General features: G+C 44.6%; 1 protein-coding gene and 1 pseudogene across 1 annotated transcript; one reads left to right on the top strand and one right to left on the bottom strand.

Annotated features, from left to right (window-relative positions):
- Positions 1-423: 423 nt before the first annotated feature.
- LOC119437902 (U2 spliceosomal RNA) lies at positions 424-567 on the bottom strand (annotated as a pseudogene).
- Positions 568-1,912: 1,345 nt separating this feature from the next.
- On the top strand, positions 1,913-14,776 carry LOC119431235 (lysozyme c-1-like). The gene is made up of 6 exons (XM_037698715.2): positions 1,913-2,057; positions 7,738-7,879; positions 9,680-9,771; positions 12,477-12,540; positions 13,934-14,009; positions 14,659-14,776. Exons 1-6 carry the CDS (start codon positions 1,986-1,988, stop codon positions 14,771-14,773), a joined length of 561 nt encoding a protein of 186 aa, XP_037554643.1. The 5' UTR covers positions 1,913-1,985; the 3' UTR covers positions 14,774-14,776.
- Positions 14,777-17,454: the final 2,678 nt, after the last annotated feature.

A 17,454-nucleotide genomic window follows, 5' to 3' on the forward strand; every position in this document is an offset into this window, starting at 1 on the left:
AAATATGGCCACGACGGAAGGTCGTAAATAACGTGAGACCACGTAGCATCCTTGGTCTGGCCAGCCGTCGATAAATGATGGGTTTAGGGTCGCCGTGTGGCATGCCATGACTTATCTTGTTTTCGTGCCCCGCGAGGGGAAGCTGTGCGTTGACACGAAATGATGCATCAGTCGTGTACGGGCGGAGAGACAATAAATTACGATGAGAGAAAGAGCGGGGCATTCGGTGTTTTCCTACGTCCACAGATGTGTCTATGCCGTGTTAAGGATATCCCTCTGCTGACCCTAGGTTACAGAAGTTAAGGTTAATAGTATTCTGCGTCCTTGCATGTCTGCGTGTTCGAGAGACATTTCCCGGGTAGTGACACGCAATGGCTAGGGTTCCATGTGTTTTTCGTACCTGTGCGTCAACAATAAAAAAGGTGATCGTGGGCCGATCCCGGAGGATGTGCAATACCGGACCGACCCGCGGCGGAGGTGAAGCAGGCTTCAAGCACTCCGCCCCTAATAATAATAATAATAATAATAATAATAATATAATAATAATAATAATATAATAATAATAATAATAATAATAATAATAATAATAATAATGGTATACTGGAATCATTTGTGAACAACACATGACTCACGAGCAGGAGGCGTTGCCATATACGCGAAGGACAAAATGTACGTAAAACCGTACGCCTTTGACTCGCAAAAGTATACAATGGCCACCGACTGTGGGTATGTCTGTGTCGTACAGATGAAAGAGGGAATTGTGATATCCACTGTGTATATATCTCAAGGCACGCCCAAGTGTGACATCGAGAAGTCCATGACACGCACTTTTCATGGGTTAGCCGTGATGACTCTACCCCTGTGATCATTGTTGGAGACTTCAGTGTGGATATTTCAAAACCAGACAAGAAATGGTTCACTCAGTTTGTGCTAGAAGAGTTTGGTTTGAAGTGCTATACACCAATCCAAGTCTGTTAACTGCTCAACAACGGTCGTGTATAGATTTAACATTGGCCAAGAATCTGTCTAAGGTTGTAACAGAACCAATCAGTGTATATCACAGTAATCACAAAGCTATCGTCACTACCATTACCAAATGATGAAAATAAATACATGTACCCTTGTCTAACCCTGTGTGATGCGCTACAGCTTGGCTGGTCATCAACCTTCACAGAGTGGAATGGCTACTTAATTTTTTTTTTTTTCTAGAGGCGAGGGGCGAGGGATTCCACCACAGTACGTAAGCGCAGGCCTCAAATACCACCATTGAAGGTTTTAAAATCCAATCACAGGCCCCAAATAAGTTCATAACCGAATGAAAATTTCATGCATCAGGGCACTTCGTGCGCTAGTTATGAGGTGCGCAACAAGTATCTGCCATCGAAAAATGGAGGTAGCGTTATATTTCAAGAGCTATACGAGGATTTCTCGACACAAACCCGGCTCGCGCGACACGCCCTGCTTTAGTAGCGCGCATGTGTAGCACTGACTCGCACGAGCTATCTGTGCCGTGTGGTAATTATTATCCCTCCGCCGACCTTTCAAGCAACCGCCACATGTTCTGCAACCGGCCGACACTCGAGAGGTGGGAGGGGACAATCGGTGGCTCTCGGTATACTCGTTGAAGTCCCACGCCTATTGCCCGAAATATCGTCGGCGAAAGCACAGACTTGAGATTAAAGCTCTCGATGCGTCAACAATGCACATCGTCCCGTTTAAGGAAGGCGCGCCGCGCCGGTCGCGGCCACTGATCCTGGCCGTGCGCCGGCGCGTCCACGCCGCTACCAGGAGGCCTTCGTGCACACCGGCCTTGGAGGGGATGGGCTGCAACGCGCAGAACGTGACGCGCAATTCCAACCGATAATCCCGCGCGTTGCGAAAGCGCGCGCTACGCGAATTGGGCATGGATGCCTCCTTGCAAACAACCCGCGGGCCGCGCGCCCTTATATCATCGTTGGCCCCGCGCTCGAGCCGGTTCTGCCAAGATGGATAAAACGGGCGACCGGCAGCAGGAGGAGGATGGCTTCGGCGCGCGTCTTCGAAGACTCTCGGCAAAGGTGGGCTTCCTGTCAGCTCAGAAAGAAAGAAAGAAAAAAATTAATCCGCCGTGGGCAGCGGACAGCGCTGTAATATATGCGATACCCTGAGGCGTTATTGGCGTGCAGTGCTATCACCGTAACGGCTCAGTAACTGGACAAAGCGCGCTAATCGGATCGGAAGAAGTGCGCTGCCTACATGCCGATTCACGTATAGATTCAGAGTGCCGTTAAGCATGTGGTGCTTTACTGGCGCCACTTTCCTTTTTTTTTTTTTTTTTTTTTTGGCCACATTTGTGAAAGAAAACGGTCGCTGTTCGCCACTGTAGTTTTTTCTTCAGGGACTGGAAGGTTTCGCTTTGTACTTCATAAAACACCAATGCCTACTGGCAAGTAAGACGCTGTATGTCCGCACAACTTTCCGAAGAGTGCCAGGAAGTTCATTATTCGAATGACCTCTCGAACACCAATGTAATTAAAGCTGACTGCTTGAGTGCTGAAAGAAAACAGCGCGCAAACAACAACAAAGCAAAGACGACACCACAGCGCTGAGTACAAGAAATCAACCAAGAAATGAAAAGCGCTGTGGTGTCCTCTTTGCCTTGGTCCCCGTTGTTGCTTGTATGCTGTTTTCTTTCCGTAATGATGCACCCACAAGTCCAAGTCTGTACTCTTCTGAAGTTCATTGCTTGAGTGAGTATGCTTAACTTATTGTAATATTAGCGTAGCTGTGTTCCATTGAGTATAGCTAGTACCTAAGGTTAGCACCCGCTAGAAAGAAGAATTTATAACAAAATAACACACATAATGAGAACATTTCAAACCCTTCATGTGGTTATTAATCTTCGCAGCTATACATAGGTAACGTTCATTGCAAAATAAGTCACACTTTCTCTTCGGGTCTCTTGCTACTTATACGTGCACTGTACGGCTTTTTTTTTTTTTTTTTTTTTTGTGTGTGTGTGTGTGTGTGTGTGTGTGTGTGGTGTGTACGAGAGTTTTGTCGCGTCTGTAGTGAGAAAAGTAACTTTATTCAAAACATGGCGAGTGTGCGAGTTGCGCAGAAAAGAAAAGGTGACAGAGAGGGAAGTACTTAAATATTTATGTTTCTTGTCCTTGTCTCATCTCCACCGCCTCCCTCCCACCCCTTGTTATTTCTTGTCACCTACTAGTCGAATTCTTCACGCTGTTGCGTAAAGACATCTTCGCAATGGACCGGTAGACAGAAAGAAAAATAAGGAAAAAAAAAAACTAAGTGAACCACTGAGTATTGCATATTCGACCAGCGATATCGATATCACAGATGCGAGGCTTATTTGCAGGGCTGACGTTTTCGTTTGAAGAGTTTTCCGTGTGACTCAACGCTTGCACAATTCTTGTCTCTGAAGCTAAAAGTGCGACTCCTTTCCTTCCACTAGAGCTTGTACCAATAGAAAGCAACCAGGCTGTTGAGCTAGATTTTCCTTTTCGTTAGTTTTTTTTTTTTTTTTTTTTTTTTTTTAGAAAAGATTCACTTCCGGTTCAATTTCTGAGCGAAAAAGAAAGAAAGAAACGCTTCAAACTTGTTCGAACCTGTTAATGTTCTTGTGTATTACTGACAAATAATGACAGGAATAAAAGAGCATACACTTTTGTTTGGCATAATAACTCGAATCGGCGCACTGAGAAGCGACGAGTGTGACAGTCCCCGCAGCAATCTCACGTTCGCGCAGTGAGACAGTACATCTGCATGCTCGTAGGAGCATCCCTCCCGACAACGTGGCCAAGTGACATCGGGGATGGCAGTGCTCTGGCGCATCAACGTATCACCTTTCGTTAAAATATCGCAATAACTGTCTGCTATACTTCTTTTGTGGGCGCTATGCCCGTGCTCATCGTGAAACGTCGCTGTGAGCATTTAGCCTAATTCAACAAAGTAAATGCTCGAAACTGCACATGCATGCGCATACAGAAAAAAGAAAAAAAAAAAATAGCGTAGCTTGCACTGGAGGCGCAATGCTAAAGAGACAGCGGAGCTGGTCGGCACCTAACTAGTCCTGGCTTTTGGGCTAGGCTAAGCACTACCAAGTCATCCCCAGCATTTTCCGGAATTTAATGATTATTGATCGATTATCTATTGGCTATCGCAAGGTATTGGCCACGTATTTGGGCTAGGCGAAGCACTACCAAGTCATCCCCACCATTTTCCGGAATTTATTGATTATTGATTGATTATCGATTAGCTATCGATTGGCGATCGCAAGGTATTGGCCAAGTATTTGGGCTAGGCTAAGCAATACCAAGTCATCCCCAGCATTTCCCGGAATTTATTGATTATTGATCTATTAGCTTTTGATTAGCTATCGATTGCTATCGCAACGTATTGGCCACGTATTTGGGCTAGGCTAAGCACTACCAAGTCATCCTCAGCATTTTCTGGAATTTATTGATTATTGATCGATTAGCTATCGATTGGCTATCGCAAGGTATTGGCCACGTATTTGGGCTAAGCTAAGCACTACGAAGTCATCCCCAGTATTTTCCGGTATTTATTTATTATTGATCGATTATCGATTAGCTATTGATTGGATATCGACGACTGACTAAGCTTAAGTAGTCCCGGCCATGCTTATCTAGACTTAGCCAGGCCATTGCGCTTGGACCCTTTCTGCACTACCGCCAGGATCGGCCCACATTTTCCGTTCGCGGTTGACACATTACGCCCGGCTTAAACAGCTCCGCTGTTAAAAAAGCGTAGTTTCCAGTCGACTCGGTCGCTTGAGTAAGCTTACTAAACGGAATGGTTAAAAGCGACCCTCTAGGAAAAACTTTATCCGAAACATTTGATCGTGGCTTGTCTCACGAAGGGCAATGATATACGCAAATCATCGGTGTAGTGCAGACGGTTCATTGCCACTTTTATCGCTGTGCGTTTCCGACAAGTGCAGTCTGTGTGAATGAAAATCGCTATAGATAAAAAAAGAAAGAAAAAAATATTCGACATTCCGTTTTTATACCCGCTCTCACAAAAAGAAAGTTGCCTTTCTCTCTCTTTCTCTCCCTCTCTCTTTTCAAGTTTCTTTTATCGATCTAGTTCTGGTATGATACCCTGAAAGCGAGGAATATTTCAAACCGAACATATATTATAGCGGGTGTTCAAAATTAAACTCAAATTTAAAAATCGTCTGTGGCAGGTAGCATAAGTCTTATCGTTGAGCTGGGTTATTCGAAAAGGCGGACATTAGTAGCACGAGAAATTGACCCACATCGAAACACATAATTAACAAGAATTGATAATGAACTTCTTGAGAACAATTACGACGACACATATTGCAATTTACGGATTGTAGCCGGTGAGTTTGCAAGACGCATCCACTTGAAATGAATTTCCAGGATAATAGTATAGTTATGTCCACATGCACAACTCTGTCAGAAGCCGTTGGTATATTTCCTAAAGCATGGGGACATTTATTTTATCGCAGTATCTGAAAAAGGTAAAAGGAAAAAAAAAAAAGTGTAACGAAGGAGCCCTGTGAAGTAGCATTCTCGAAGCTCGGTTTTGAAGCTGCAGCTGTCGATTTTTGTTATTATTATGAGTTGAATAGCGGTATTCGACAAATTGTGTGCGTAGTGGCACAAATAGCTTTGGTTGGGCTGGGTGGAAATGATCACATTGATGTTTCAACCTTCTAATATTTCCCCCTCTTTTTCTCGCGATTTCGGCTGTATTTGTTTATTTGTTGCTATATTTCGGCTGCATTCGTGGCAGAAAGCAGTCATTTCCTAAGCTAAGCAAGCAATTTCGTCAAAGCAAACGTCTCACTTGTCCAGCCAGCGTATCGGCAACGCCTCGACAACGACCCCCCCTTTTTTTTTTTTTTTTTGATGCCCACATGGTGCGTGGTTCGTGATACGGGTCTTTCCGCGCAAGCGTCTGTCACACAAGGGGGGGTCCGCTGACAGCGACTCGCCAAAATAAAGAGGCGGCGGTGCACTCCGCAGTGTACACTTGCGACCGCTTAACTTGCGGTGAAGTGACTCAAGCTAGCTGAGCCACTGATAGAGTGACGAAAGTCTTCGTAGGAACCTCGGTTTGGCGAGCTGAGCTCAATCTGAAGTCACTTTAGACAATCGGAAGGCGGGCAGAGGTCGAGTACATTCGGAGGCAAGAACCAGGTGATTGTATGTCTACGAGCTGCGTTGCTCGTCGCGACAACGTTTGGAGTCGTAAATTCTGGTTGAGTCATATTCTAGCACTTTTAAGCTCTTTAGCTGTTGGCACACTACGGGGGGGGGGGATTGGCACTTCCGCCAGTTGTGTGTGATGTGCTAACGCATACAATACTTGTTGCAAATCTCCAGAGCAGAATAAGCGCTATTCGAAATTTAGTTGTGTATGCGTGCACGCGACAGAAGCGGCAAGTTCAGAGCCTGGACAGACATTTTCAAGGTTTGTCCTCATGAGGCAAAAAGAAAGAAAAAAAAAAAAAAAACTGTCACAGCGAGTCAATCTGGAGATAGAAAAAGAGGCGCTCCTTGCCGTATTTTAACACTCTAAGTGAGGTTCAAGGACTTCAGAAATTTCATTTGTTGAGTAGCGTTACTCACGCACGATTAAGGCAGCGCAACAACATCGTGAAGATCACGTAGGTGCCTGTTGGAGGGTGTTAAGTTTCAAATATCTGCAATATATGATCGATTGATGGCGTTATGGACCATAGGAAGATGAAGTGAAACGCGCTACTAAGGTACAAGAACGAACGACGGAAATAACACATACACGACGTCATTTCCGATGTTCGTTCATGTGGCGCAATCGCGCATTTCACTTAGCTCCAACCTTAGCTCTTCTATGGGAAGCACGGTAATGGAGAACACCGAATAATTTCGACCTCTTCTTTATTACGCCTAATCTAAGCACACGAACTTTTTTTTTTTTTTTTTTTTCCCAGTCCACCCCCATCGATGTGCGGTGGCCGCTGTTGGGAATCAAACCCGCGACTATACGTGCGCAGTAGCAGAACGGCGGACATTGATCTACTGCTGGTGATCTGCAACGTTACTTCGTAGTCGCGAAAGCAAAATATCTCCTTAGCGTGCGTGGCGCAATGAATGGTAGTGTCGTAGGTCACCAGGGCGCTCCTGCTGCAGGCAAACGACTCGCCTGTCACCTCTCCGTTCATCACATCCACGGGAATATGCAGCCTCTCAGATCACGTAAAGGGGACTCCCCGTTTCTAAGTCACTTACTCAAGGCCCTGCGGTCGTATAAATATATCGGCGCCAGACAAGACAATACATCATCCTGTCCCAACCGGCTTCTGTAGAAACAAGTTCAAACGAGGATAAGCCGATTACCTGCGGTCGCGGTCGCCCGAGCACTGACTCGGCAAGTGCACTCAGGCCATGCTATACGTATATCGCGCGACGTGCCGCACGGTGTCCCAGTGACGCCGCGCGCAATGTTGTTTCCCTTCTCGCAGATGCAACTCGTAAGGTCGGCCGGGCACGCAGCTACCGGGACGATTGCGGAGATGTTCGCCCCTCGCAGACTACCAATGAGTCGTGGAAGACTTAACTTGGAGCGCGCTTATTAAGACGTCGCACACGTCCGCCTCGCGGTCTACCCGTTAGTCCGGCATTTCGTCCTGCGTGCTCATAAAACGCGCGCACGCGATTGTCACTGATCGCGCATTGCACGACTTCGATCGTCTCCATTTAGTGCTTGCAGATGCTGTTCCACGCCGCACTCGTGGCCGCCCTGGTGGCACTTCCCTGCTCCTGGGCAAAGGTGTTCGAGAAATGCGAGCTGGCACGGGAGCTTCTCTATGTGCACGGATTCCCCGAAGACCAGATACCGCAGTGTGAGCCCACGCCCCTTGTTACTTTTTCACTCTTGTACAAGTGTTTAAAGGTGGCTGCCGAGCTGACGCGCGATGACCGTTAGCCGGGCTGGTGGTAAGTACATTAGACCAGTCGTTGCGGTCGTTAACACTACAGTTGCCGAAGGCGTGGTTCCGAAACATGGTCTCCTCGTATAAAGCTGGATTGCCCTCGCCGGATTCGTTGTTTCTTTCAGCGGGTCAAGCTGCGATCGCTGATGGGGCGCCGCTGTTAAAACTTGGTGGGTGTATTTTTGAGCGGAGGCGCTACAACGTGTAGGTGAGGGCGACGTGTGAGGAGATAACAAACTAGAAAATACTAAAAAAAAGCAATACTTATAATAATAACTAAATTATTTTTTAAAAAGAGACAGACTGTACAGAAATAGGTGGGTGTATATTACTTTTGCGTTGAGTGCTTGATTGACAATAAAAGAGCTTCGAGGGTCATGTTTAAGTAAGGGCCACGATATTGTAGCGATGCCTTTTCCGATGCTATTCCTTTTCGCACTTTTCGGGCTTCGTCAGAGCGCGCGCGCAAGGCACCCTAGTCAAAGCGACGCTCCGCCCGTGTTCTCAATGGAATCAGCCGGCTGTGAGCGGTGGATGATAACAGTGACAGAATTGGGCAGAAGACATTGGTACAGAATCGCGGCCAAGCACTCCAAGACCGGTATTTTGTAGCGATGCCTTATGCTTTATTCTATACTAGTACGCCTTATCATCCACCGCTCACGGCCGGCTGATCCCGTTGATAACGTGAGCGGACCGTCGCTCTGACCACTGACCAAGCACGAAAAGCGCGAAAAGGCATTAGCATCGGAAAGGCATCGCTACAAAATAGCGGCCCAAGTTTGACGCTGTCCGAAATAATGCAACAATTCTGGTTCAATTATTTTCCTTTTCGCGCTTCATCATGTGCCCGAGTAGCGCCCCGCCTACCTTATCATCAGAATCGAACGGTAGACCGGAGCGGGGATAGTAAAGATGAAATATAATCGTTCAAAATAACCCTTGCATTACACAGGCCAATTGAATTTTCGGGAACGTTACGACGGCGAGTTAGCACGGACTCTTGACCTCTTGTTTCATAAGAAAACGTGCTGGGATGGCATTGAATCATGTATGCTCTGTTAATATCGGGCAGCTTCTTGTTTTGACACCGCAAATCAACAATTGTATAGCGTGATTACCATACACGAGTAATGAAAACTGCTGCGTTTAGATGCAATTGGATAGCGATTCAACCTCGGCATTGCGTTGTTTGTAGATCAAAGTTGGCTATGCGATTCCGTGGGCTGTCAGAGCCCACAGAATGAATGATGGAATTGGTGGTCCGGAATAAACCGACACAGCACATGAGACAGTGCATGATCACCGATACGATGTATAGAAGCCCGAGCAGCGGCAAGAAACAGCCGTTGCACGGGCTCACAAACAGCAAACATGCAACCTGCATGCTTTCTGGGGGGCGCAGCTGGAAGAGGGAGGATGGGTAGGCGGAGGTGAGGGGGCGCAAGTCAGGCACGCATTGCCCCCCTCATCCCGCCCCTCGCCTTAATGTGACCGATCCCGGGTGGAAGGCCAGATTTCCTCCATCCCTTGTCCTCTATTCCAAGAGCGGGAAGCAGTAACGGTGATATGGCGGCTACACCTGTGCTCCTCAGCAGGATAAATTTCTGGCTGCAGCGTTGCTTTCTGTTTCGCTCACAGATGTAAGCAATTAATCGTTCTTCGTCCGACATAGCGGCGTCAGTGAAGCCTGTCGAAACGCTGTCGCAGGGGTGTGCATCGCCGAGCATGAGAGCCTCTTCAACAGCAGCGCAGTCGGCCACATGAACTGGGACGGCAGCGCAGACCACGGTCTCTTCCAGGTACGCACGCACACTATTCCTCCAATGCTAAGAAACTTGGTGCACACACCCGAGTTATGACCTCCAGTGGCGCCCACCAGCTGCGTCATCGCTGCTGTCATTCTCACACGCATGCCGATTCGTAATGAATGGGAAGCACGTATGCGCAGAAAACACATCATATACCTGTTTAAGTATATACATTTTTTGGTGTATCCTGCATATGGTCTATCTATAGGGCGACACAGAGTAATCCTAGGTAACGTGAAAGTTTGATCGAGTTGATGGTTGTTATTCACATCGTATTTTGGCGCCAAACATGACGCGGGGAACTAGGAACGAGGATGCTTGTCGGTTCTGTCTTTCAAGACAGAACCGTTCAAGACAGAACCGACAAGTGTCCCGTGTTTGACACTGTTAAGTACGATATGATCTCGTGATACCTACAGTAAAGCACCTCAGACTATAGTCCCTTTCCGTACGTTGCTTACAAGAACAGAGATAATTACTAGCTCTACACAACCAGTAACGAGTAATTCGTTTTGAAAGTATAGATGCAGAATCGACAAATGGACCTATTGTAAACAAAATTTATTCTACAAGTGTAAAAGCCACGGCTGTATGAATATTCGCAAGGTCGAATACGAATCGAATAGTATTTGCAATTCGATTCGTACTCAATTCGAGGATTTACTGTTCGAAGCTGACGAATATTTGTTTTTGTTCGAATATGAATGATCGCCAACAATGCAACAATTATAGAAGTCCACAGAGAAAATCACTGGTGCAAGTGGTGATTGTTCCCAATGACTTTACTGCAGGGGAGCCGCGGTTGTTGCGCAGAGACACCAGTTCTTGAGTGAACTCACGGGCACATAACTTCTGCTCAGTCATGTCTCGCTTCTTGGCGGCATACGACTCGTTGTCTTGGTTTAGGCAAGGCAATTTATCATTCGGCCACTTTGACCATGCGTATATATTCATTTAAAACAACGTGCGAATATGTGGTGCAGTACACAGTATCACGCGTATCTCCTTCAGCGAACACAACACTGTGCGCATCAGATGACATGTTATTCCCTTTTTGTTCATTAATGTTATTATCACGAAGCACCAGATACGCGAAAACAGTTTATAATTTACAAGCTCCTTAGTTGACCGGACGTCCATATGTAAATGGCATTACATGCTTGTCTTATATAATGCAATATTAGCTTTTTTTTAACGAAACTGACCCCGCGAAATCATTACATTTCACTTTGTTTAAAAATGAGAAAATACACGAAATTCGAGTAGATTTTCTGAGGTTGTATTTCTCGAACATCCATATCCAATTAGATTCGAAAATTTCACTATTCGAACACCTTGATAATAACACTAATTGTTAGGCTCCACCAATACGTGGAGTACATGATGAAACATGACTTGAATGCGTCATTCAAGGTGGGTGGTTGTTGCTAATATTAATTAAATTATGGGATTTTAATTACCCCACAAAACCACGACCTGATCATGAGGCAAGCTGTAGTACGTTGTTTTTCGTTCTTGTGTTTCAACATTACGCGCAAGCCCAGCACAGGTGTTATCACAGTGAATTTTGTCTACAATGGGCCGATCGTTCTTTTTCTTCTTGTATCTGCTTCCAATGGAAAGATTAAGATTTCCTCGAAAGTATGAGCGGCCACATTGAGGACACGCTGTCTTAATGAAGATCAAAGTCGTTACGTTCTGAGGGGAGCTGGTGTGTGCAACCTGTTTTATTCTGTATTTTTTATTTCTGCTTGCACTAAAACACCCGTAGCAATCACTACATAATGAGAGCGAATCCTGTCATGGCTTATGACGCCAAGAAGCATTCTCGTTGTCTGGAAATATATTGATATATAGGGAAGTGCACTTGTCTCTTTAGCGCCAACGTACCCAAGTTGTGAGCAAAATCTCTTTCCCGAAGGTGCACTCAGGTCGACGGTGGTGACTTGAGCGGCTCAGCGAGTCTGTATGCTATCACGCGACGCTGTCGACGAGACACGAGCGGAATACGAGACCAGCCGAGATCCGGGAGGGTCATTCTTTCGTTCCTATTATGTCCAGAATGATTGGTATAATCTAACCAAGCGGATATATAGGGCGCGGCGTATCAAGTAAAAGAAACTATAGGCTTCGAGAAAAGGCCAAATAATTTCACGTGCAAGGAGACAGAATATCCTTCTTCCATAGTTTATTCGTTGTAGTTGTTAATAAGCCTCTTTAGCCGCTAAAGACGGATTTTTTTTTTTTCATAAGGTGTGTGAAGCGAAGGCAGAAAAAAAAAGTCTAAAAATTATTTGTGCTTGACGTTTTGGCTTTCAAAAGAACCCAAACTGTCGATTCTTACGTAATTAGTGGTCAGTGACACGAAAGTGTTTGTTACTCACGTTCGTTTAAAACTTAAATTTCTCGCTTAAAACAGCTGCCGCGCAGCGACTTCCAAACGTCGATCCGCACTTGTACGTGACTCGTGTGCCCGGAGTTCAAACACCTTCGTATTCCACAGCCTAATCCGAAGCCATGTTCTGAGATCGTGTATCTTCAGACGAAAAGAAAAAGAAATCTCTCATCTGTTACGATATGCGTTTCAGAGCAGGTTTCACTTTGAGCTTCAAACAGCAGTGACAGCTAGTGAAAGTACCGGCGGTGAAAAATAATATGCGGTACAAACACGCCGTCTTCTCTTTGCCTTCTTGCAGATCAACGACCGGTACTGGTGCAGCCCGCCTGGACCTAAGAACGAATGCTACATTGACTGCGCCGGTAACGCAGATCATTCTCAATTCACTCTGCCTCCTTGCATGCAGCAGCTAGCTCTCCATCATAAGTGACCTTGTGTTCCGTAAAAATGAGCGAGTTTTGCTATTTCTTTTGTTAGTCAAAATTTATTACAGCCGATTGAACAAGGCTACTCGCGTAAGCACGCTGTCGCAATAAACATACGCAAACTATGTTTCTATAGCTTGAGCATTCGAAATGATGGGAATCAGAGTGAAAGAAACAAATAAATATTTAGTTAGTTTTTTAAAATATTTTGCTTAGCTTACTTTATTTGTTATTTAGCTGAGTTTATTATGTTAGCTTCCGACCTTTCGGCAAGCGGAACTCAATTATCCAAATCAATTATAACAACAAGAAAACAAAAACAAAGAAATACACGGTTTTCGGTCATTTCAGGGACTCAAATATTTTCTCCTATACCTGTGTGACGCAGCGCTGCCTTTGCAGTCACTGTATGTTTCAACGCGGAAATAACAACAAAACTACTTTTATGAATTTGTTTCGAAGTGTTTCGAAGCATTGAAAGGTTGCTTGCAAGAATAGCGGCCATGTCAGTGCGCCCAGGTCTGTAGCCAGAAAATATTTCCGATGATATGTTCAAGCCAACGGCGGTCGCCGTCTTGTAAGCTATACTGCAATACGTTGTTTTAACCATAAATAAGCGACTACATTAACCAGTAACTATATATCGTTTGTGATTATTTAAGTAATACCGATTATAAGGATATCCCCAGAGCCAAAAGTGCTAGCTGGTATCATAAAAACGTTCTTGGAAGGTTGAGAGAACGCCGCTCTTCTGGACAGCGCACCGCGGTGGACGCTTTCCGGGCTATAAATAGATCATTATATCATCAAAGGAGAGTTTTTTTCATTTAATGTCAGCTATTCCTTAATGCTTTTAGACAGCTCCTCCTGTTCAACTACCCACACCTGCAACGAAAAGTTTAAAGAAAAGCACTTTCTTAATGACTGTTCAAATTTTGTACGAAATACATTTGTACTGACAATAGCGCGTTTTGTTTGCTTCCTTTGGTGTGCTCCTCGCTACGCTCTTTTCCTGTTCTTTTTTTGCGCAATAAAAACCAACAACAAAATGTGTGTAGTCGGAAGCGCATTGTGGGCAACAAGCGACCGTGATGTAGGCCTTCTGCAGACTTTATTTCTTAATAGCCGCAATAACCGCCAGTATATCTCACATTTTTTACAGAACATCACTAAAATTAGCGACATTTCAGGTATCAACACACAAATAAAAACATTTAAAACGCCGATTTAGGTGAAAAATGAACGCCGCACTTATCCAAACAGCATCTCAGATACGACGCGAATGGCAATAAATTTTGTTCCTCATGTGAAACTATTTTCTTTTCAACAGACCTCGAGGATGACGACATAACTGACGACGTTGAATGCGTGCGCCTCATTTATAAGAGGCACGGATTCTCCGCCTGGTAAGTGTGTGTCACCTAACGCAGTTGTGCACCTTCAGATATTTATTTTGAGTAATAGGGGTGTGCGAATAGTAATTTTGAGACTGCATCGAATACGAATTGAATAGTCCCAGAATCGAATCTGATCGAATATCAAGCGATGTTCACGTCCTATATCGTATTCACAATGTTCGCAAGTTTCTGTCATAACAATGTACGTTATACGAAGCGTTGTTTATTACAAGTCCGAATTGAGCATTCGGAACGAAATAAGGAAATTCGTACGCACACCCAGGACTTTTCGAAGAGTGCAAATGATCGCGGTATAGAATAAAACGTCTAGCTCCCTGAGCGATGTATAGCGGGCTTCACTGGGCAAATTATCGCGTTTTATGTCTACTATACTGCCGCCGGGATAAAATTGATCGTACTTTTTGCTCAAATTCCACGTTTGATGGCGCGCACTTGAGGACTTAAACTATTCGCAAACGAATCGTAACATATTCGTATTTTAAAAAACTGACTATTCGATTCAAATATCGGACCGAATAGAACATTATGCGATTCATTATTGAGCATTTTACGAATATTCGCACAACCCTACTAAGTGATAAAGCACTGAAACAGTCTGTCTGCGACGTTAATACGTTTTTATCCCAACATCTTGCAGGGCCGTGTGGAGGGGCCTCTGCAGAGGAGTCAACTACAGCAATTACTTAAACGAATGCATTTCCGGCAAAGTCGGAGCCGTCAACTCAGTCCTCTGGAATTACGGGAGGAAATAGAAAGGACATCGTTTAACTTATTTTAACCGATTCATTTACCCAGACGTGGCACTGTTTAACAATTTATCTGTGTTGAAAATTGAAGGCGCACAGTGAATTTTGATAAACACTTTATTGTATTGCTTGACGAAGAGAAAGGAGCCCATCGTCAATCCTCGCGATTATGCTCTAGTGACTGAAGTGGCCGAACGCAAGTGTTTATTCACGTAGGTTGAAAAAATAACGAACGAAAGGAAACAGAAGAACAAATTTGGCATAGTGCTTTTTGTCTCCGATTGCCCCGTTGGATTAAGTTTATAAATATTCAAGATCACAACGCAGGTGAAAATTGCAGTATTGTGAGGCTACATTTCGTAGGGGTTCACCTCCTTCAATTCCATTATGTTATCTCTTCTGATACGCCAGTCTAGAATCGGGGCGAAGCTGATAACAGCTGCGCTCCTGCACTCGGCTGTCAAAAACAAGACTGGCTTCTCCATTTTTCATTTCCTCCACAATAAGCTGCGTCACGAGAGTTCTCAGTGACTCCGCACCTCTGTATGCAGAATTAGCGCACTGAATTAGCGCATAATTTGATTATGAATATCCCGTAACAGGGGTGCTATAGAAGTATCAAACAAAATGGAGTTGCCTTTTCCTCGAGCTTCTATGAATATAAATATAAACATTTAAATATAAGCATCTAAACATCTAAATATAAACATTTAGCACGAAAAAGTTCACGAATTTGAATTCTGTATTTGTAGATTTTGCACCGATTCGCTAAGATTGTGTCCGCCAAAGTGCATAAGTCACCTGTACAAGCATGCATTTGCAAAGCTAGCGTCTCTTTTGTATTCGTATTCCTTATCCCCCGTCGCACCGAGTGGCATGAACCGGTGACAATGGCAACGGTTCGGCGACGTCGGAATCGAATTTAACCTTCCAGGTAGCAGGAGAGCCGCGCGCTCTGACTGTGACGTCATATATAAGAAGGCCAACGTACCTACGGAAAGCATCGCTTTCAATGAGAGCGTCGAATGCGAAAAATAAAGATGTTTGTGGCTTTGTGCTTAGGTTTGCCCGTGCCCCCATTGGCATGTACGGGCTCTCACCATTCTCGACTGATGTTACGACTCAAAGAACACATGCCCTTCTGTTGTCTCTCGTGCATCCTGTAACGCAATTTTTTTTTTCGCTGTGTTGGAGATCGTGCAGGATTAACGTAGACGTTCATTCACCTTCCGCTTCTTTATTTTTTATTCTTCAAAGCTTATGTACGATATACTATGCATATGTCGCCCCTTAGTGAAACTTCTGTCTAGAAACTCGAGCGGACGCATTGTTTGCAGGCCAAGCGTAAAGGACGGTACTTTATCCAGAACTATTTAGAAAATGGTAGAACCACCTTTACGAGATCTTAGTAAATCAGAACTTTTTTCATTTTTTTCACTGTGGGAGAAGAATGCTTTTGCTGTCTGTTTTCTTGTGCATAGTGGAGTTGCGCGTCTTCGATGGCAAGCACCGTATAGCGTTATATATATTTGTTGTATTCCCCACATTTCGTTCCGATTTGCTATTTTCAGTGTTATATGTCACTCGACACGTGTACCTGTTTCCACACAGTTTGTGTGTTCATAAAAATAAATTCATCTAAATGTTATGCTCACGCTCACGTGTTTTTTCTTTTCTGGAAGCTTGTTCGTTTTTATGCTCATTTTTGCCTAAATTTAACAAAGAAAAAAATTCCTCAAATCTGCGCACACGTTAACGTTTACGAGTCACGCAAAGCAAGTAGCCAGCAGGAAAGCCAAGCCAAAGGAGAGTTGGTTAAAATAAAACCCGCAAGCACGTATGCCACCCTGAAGCACACACTTTAACGATTTGGGGTGATTAATTAAGCAAGTTTGGTGACGCGGACTGATAGTTCAGTCGGGGATAGCCAACTGTATTTATTTACACTTATCGGTTAACGTGCGCACGCGTCAAAGTCACGTGCGTTGGCTGAAGAACATTTGTAGCGTCAGCTCTCAAAAATTACTCCTAGATACTTTTTTGCTTTCTTTAAGTAGCGATAGGCTTTGAAGCACCGCCGACGAATCTCATAGGGCGGCGCTCATTCCGGCAGCCATGTTCTTCCTCACACTGTTCTCCACTTGCACGCTGCTGCGAGCAGCGTAGATAGCAGCGTCCGTTGACAGTCGCATGCTATCTAGGAAGATAATGGCGGCCGACGGAATATATGTCGCTACTTAAAAAAGAGCAGGAAATCTAGGGACTTTAGCGTGAATAATGGTCCCGGGAGAAGGCGGCGGGAGAAGATGGAATAACAGTGGATTTAATCACAGAATGGGAAGGGTGTATTAAACTTGAAAGACTTGCGACCGTTTATACGCATTTGCCTCACGACTTCAAGTGTACCAAGAAGTTGGAAGAATGCCAACATCATACTAATTCATAAGAAGGGAAACGTTAAAGAATTGAAGAATTATAGGCAAGTTAGTTTGCTTTCCGTATTGTATAAACACCAAGATACCTTTCCAATAGAAACAAGGCAACGCTTGACTTTATTATTTAATTATTTATTTATTTATAGATACTGCGATCTGAAGTCAGATCATAGCAGGGTGGGTGTACATAGAAATATGGAAGCATGTAAACACATACAAAATTCATCAAATATGCAGGCATTTTTCAAACAC

Source organism: Dermacentor silvarum, chromosome 1, assembly GCF_013339745.2.
Source record: "Dermacentor silvarum isolate Dsil-2018 chromosome 1, BIME_Dsil_1.4, whole genome shotgun sequence".
NCBI classification, from domain to species: Eukaryota; Metazoa; Arthropoda; class Arachnida; order Ixodida; family Ixodidae; genus Dermacentor; species Dermacentor silvarum.

What these genes read in the sequence shown, in the direction of transcription:
- LOC119431235 (XM_037698715.2), top strand. Translation starts at nt 1,986, where the DNA reads ATGGATAAAACGGGCGACCGGCAGCAGGAGGAGGATGGCTTCGGCGCG. An exon ending in TTCGAAGACTCTCGGCAAAG is followed by an intron (nt 2,058 to 7,737) that starts GTGGGCTTCCTG and finishes GTCTCCATTTAG; the next exon opens with TGCTTGCAGATGCTGTTCCA. An exon ending in ATGCTACATTGACTGCGCCG is followed by an intron (nt 12,541 to 13,933) that starts GTAACGCAGATC and finishes TCTTTTCAACAG; the next exon opens with ACCTCGAGGATGACGACATA.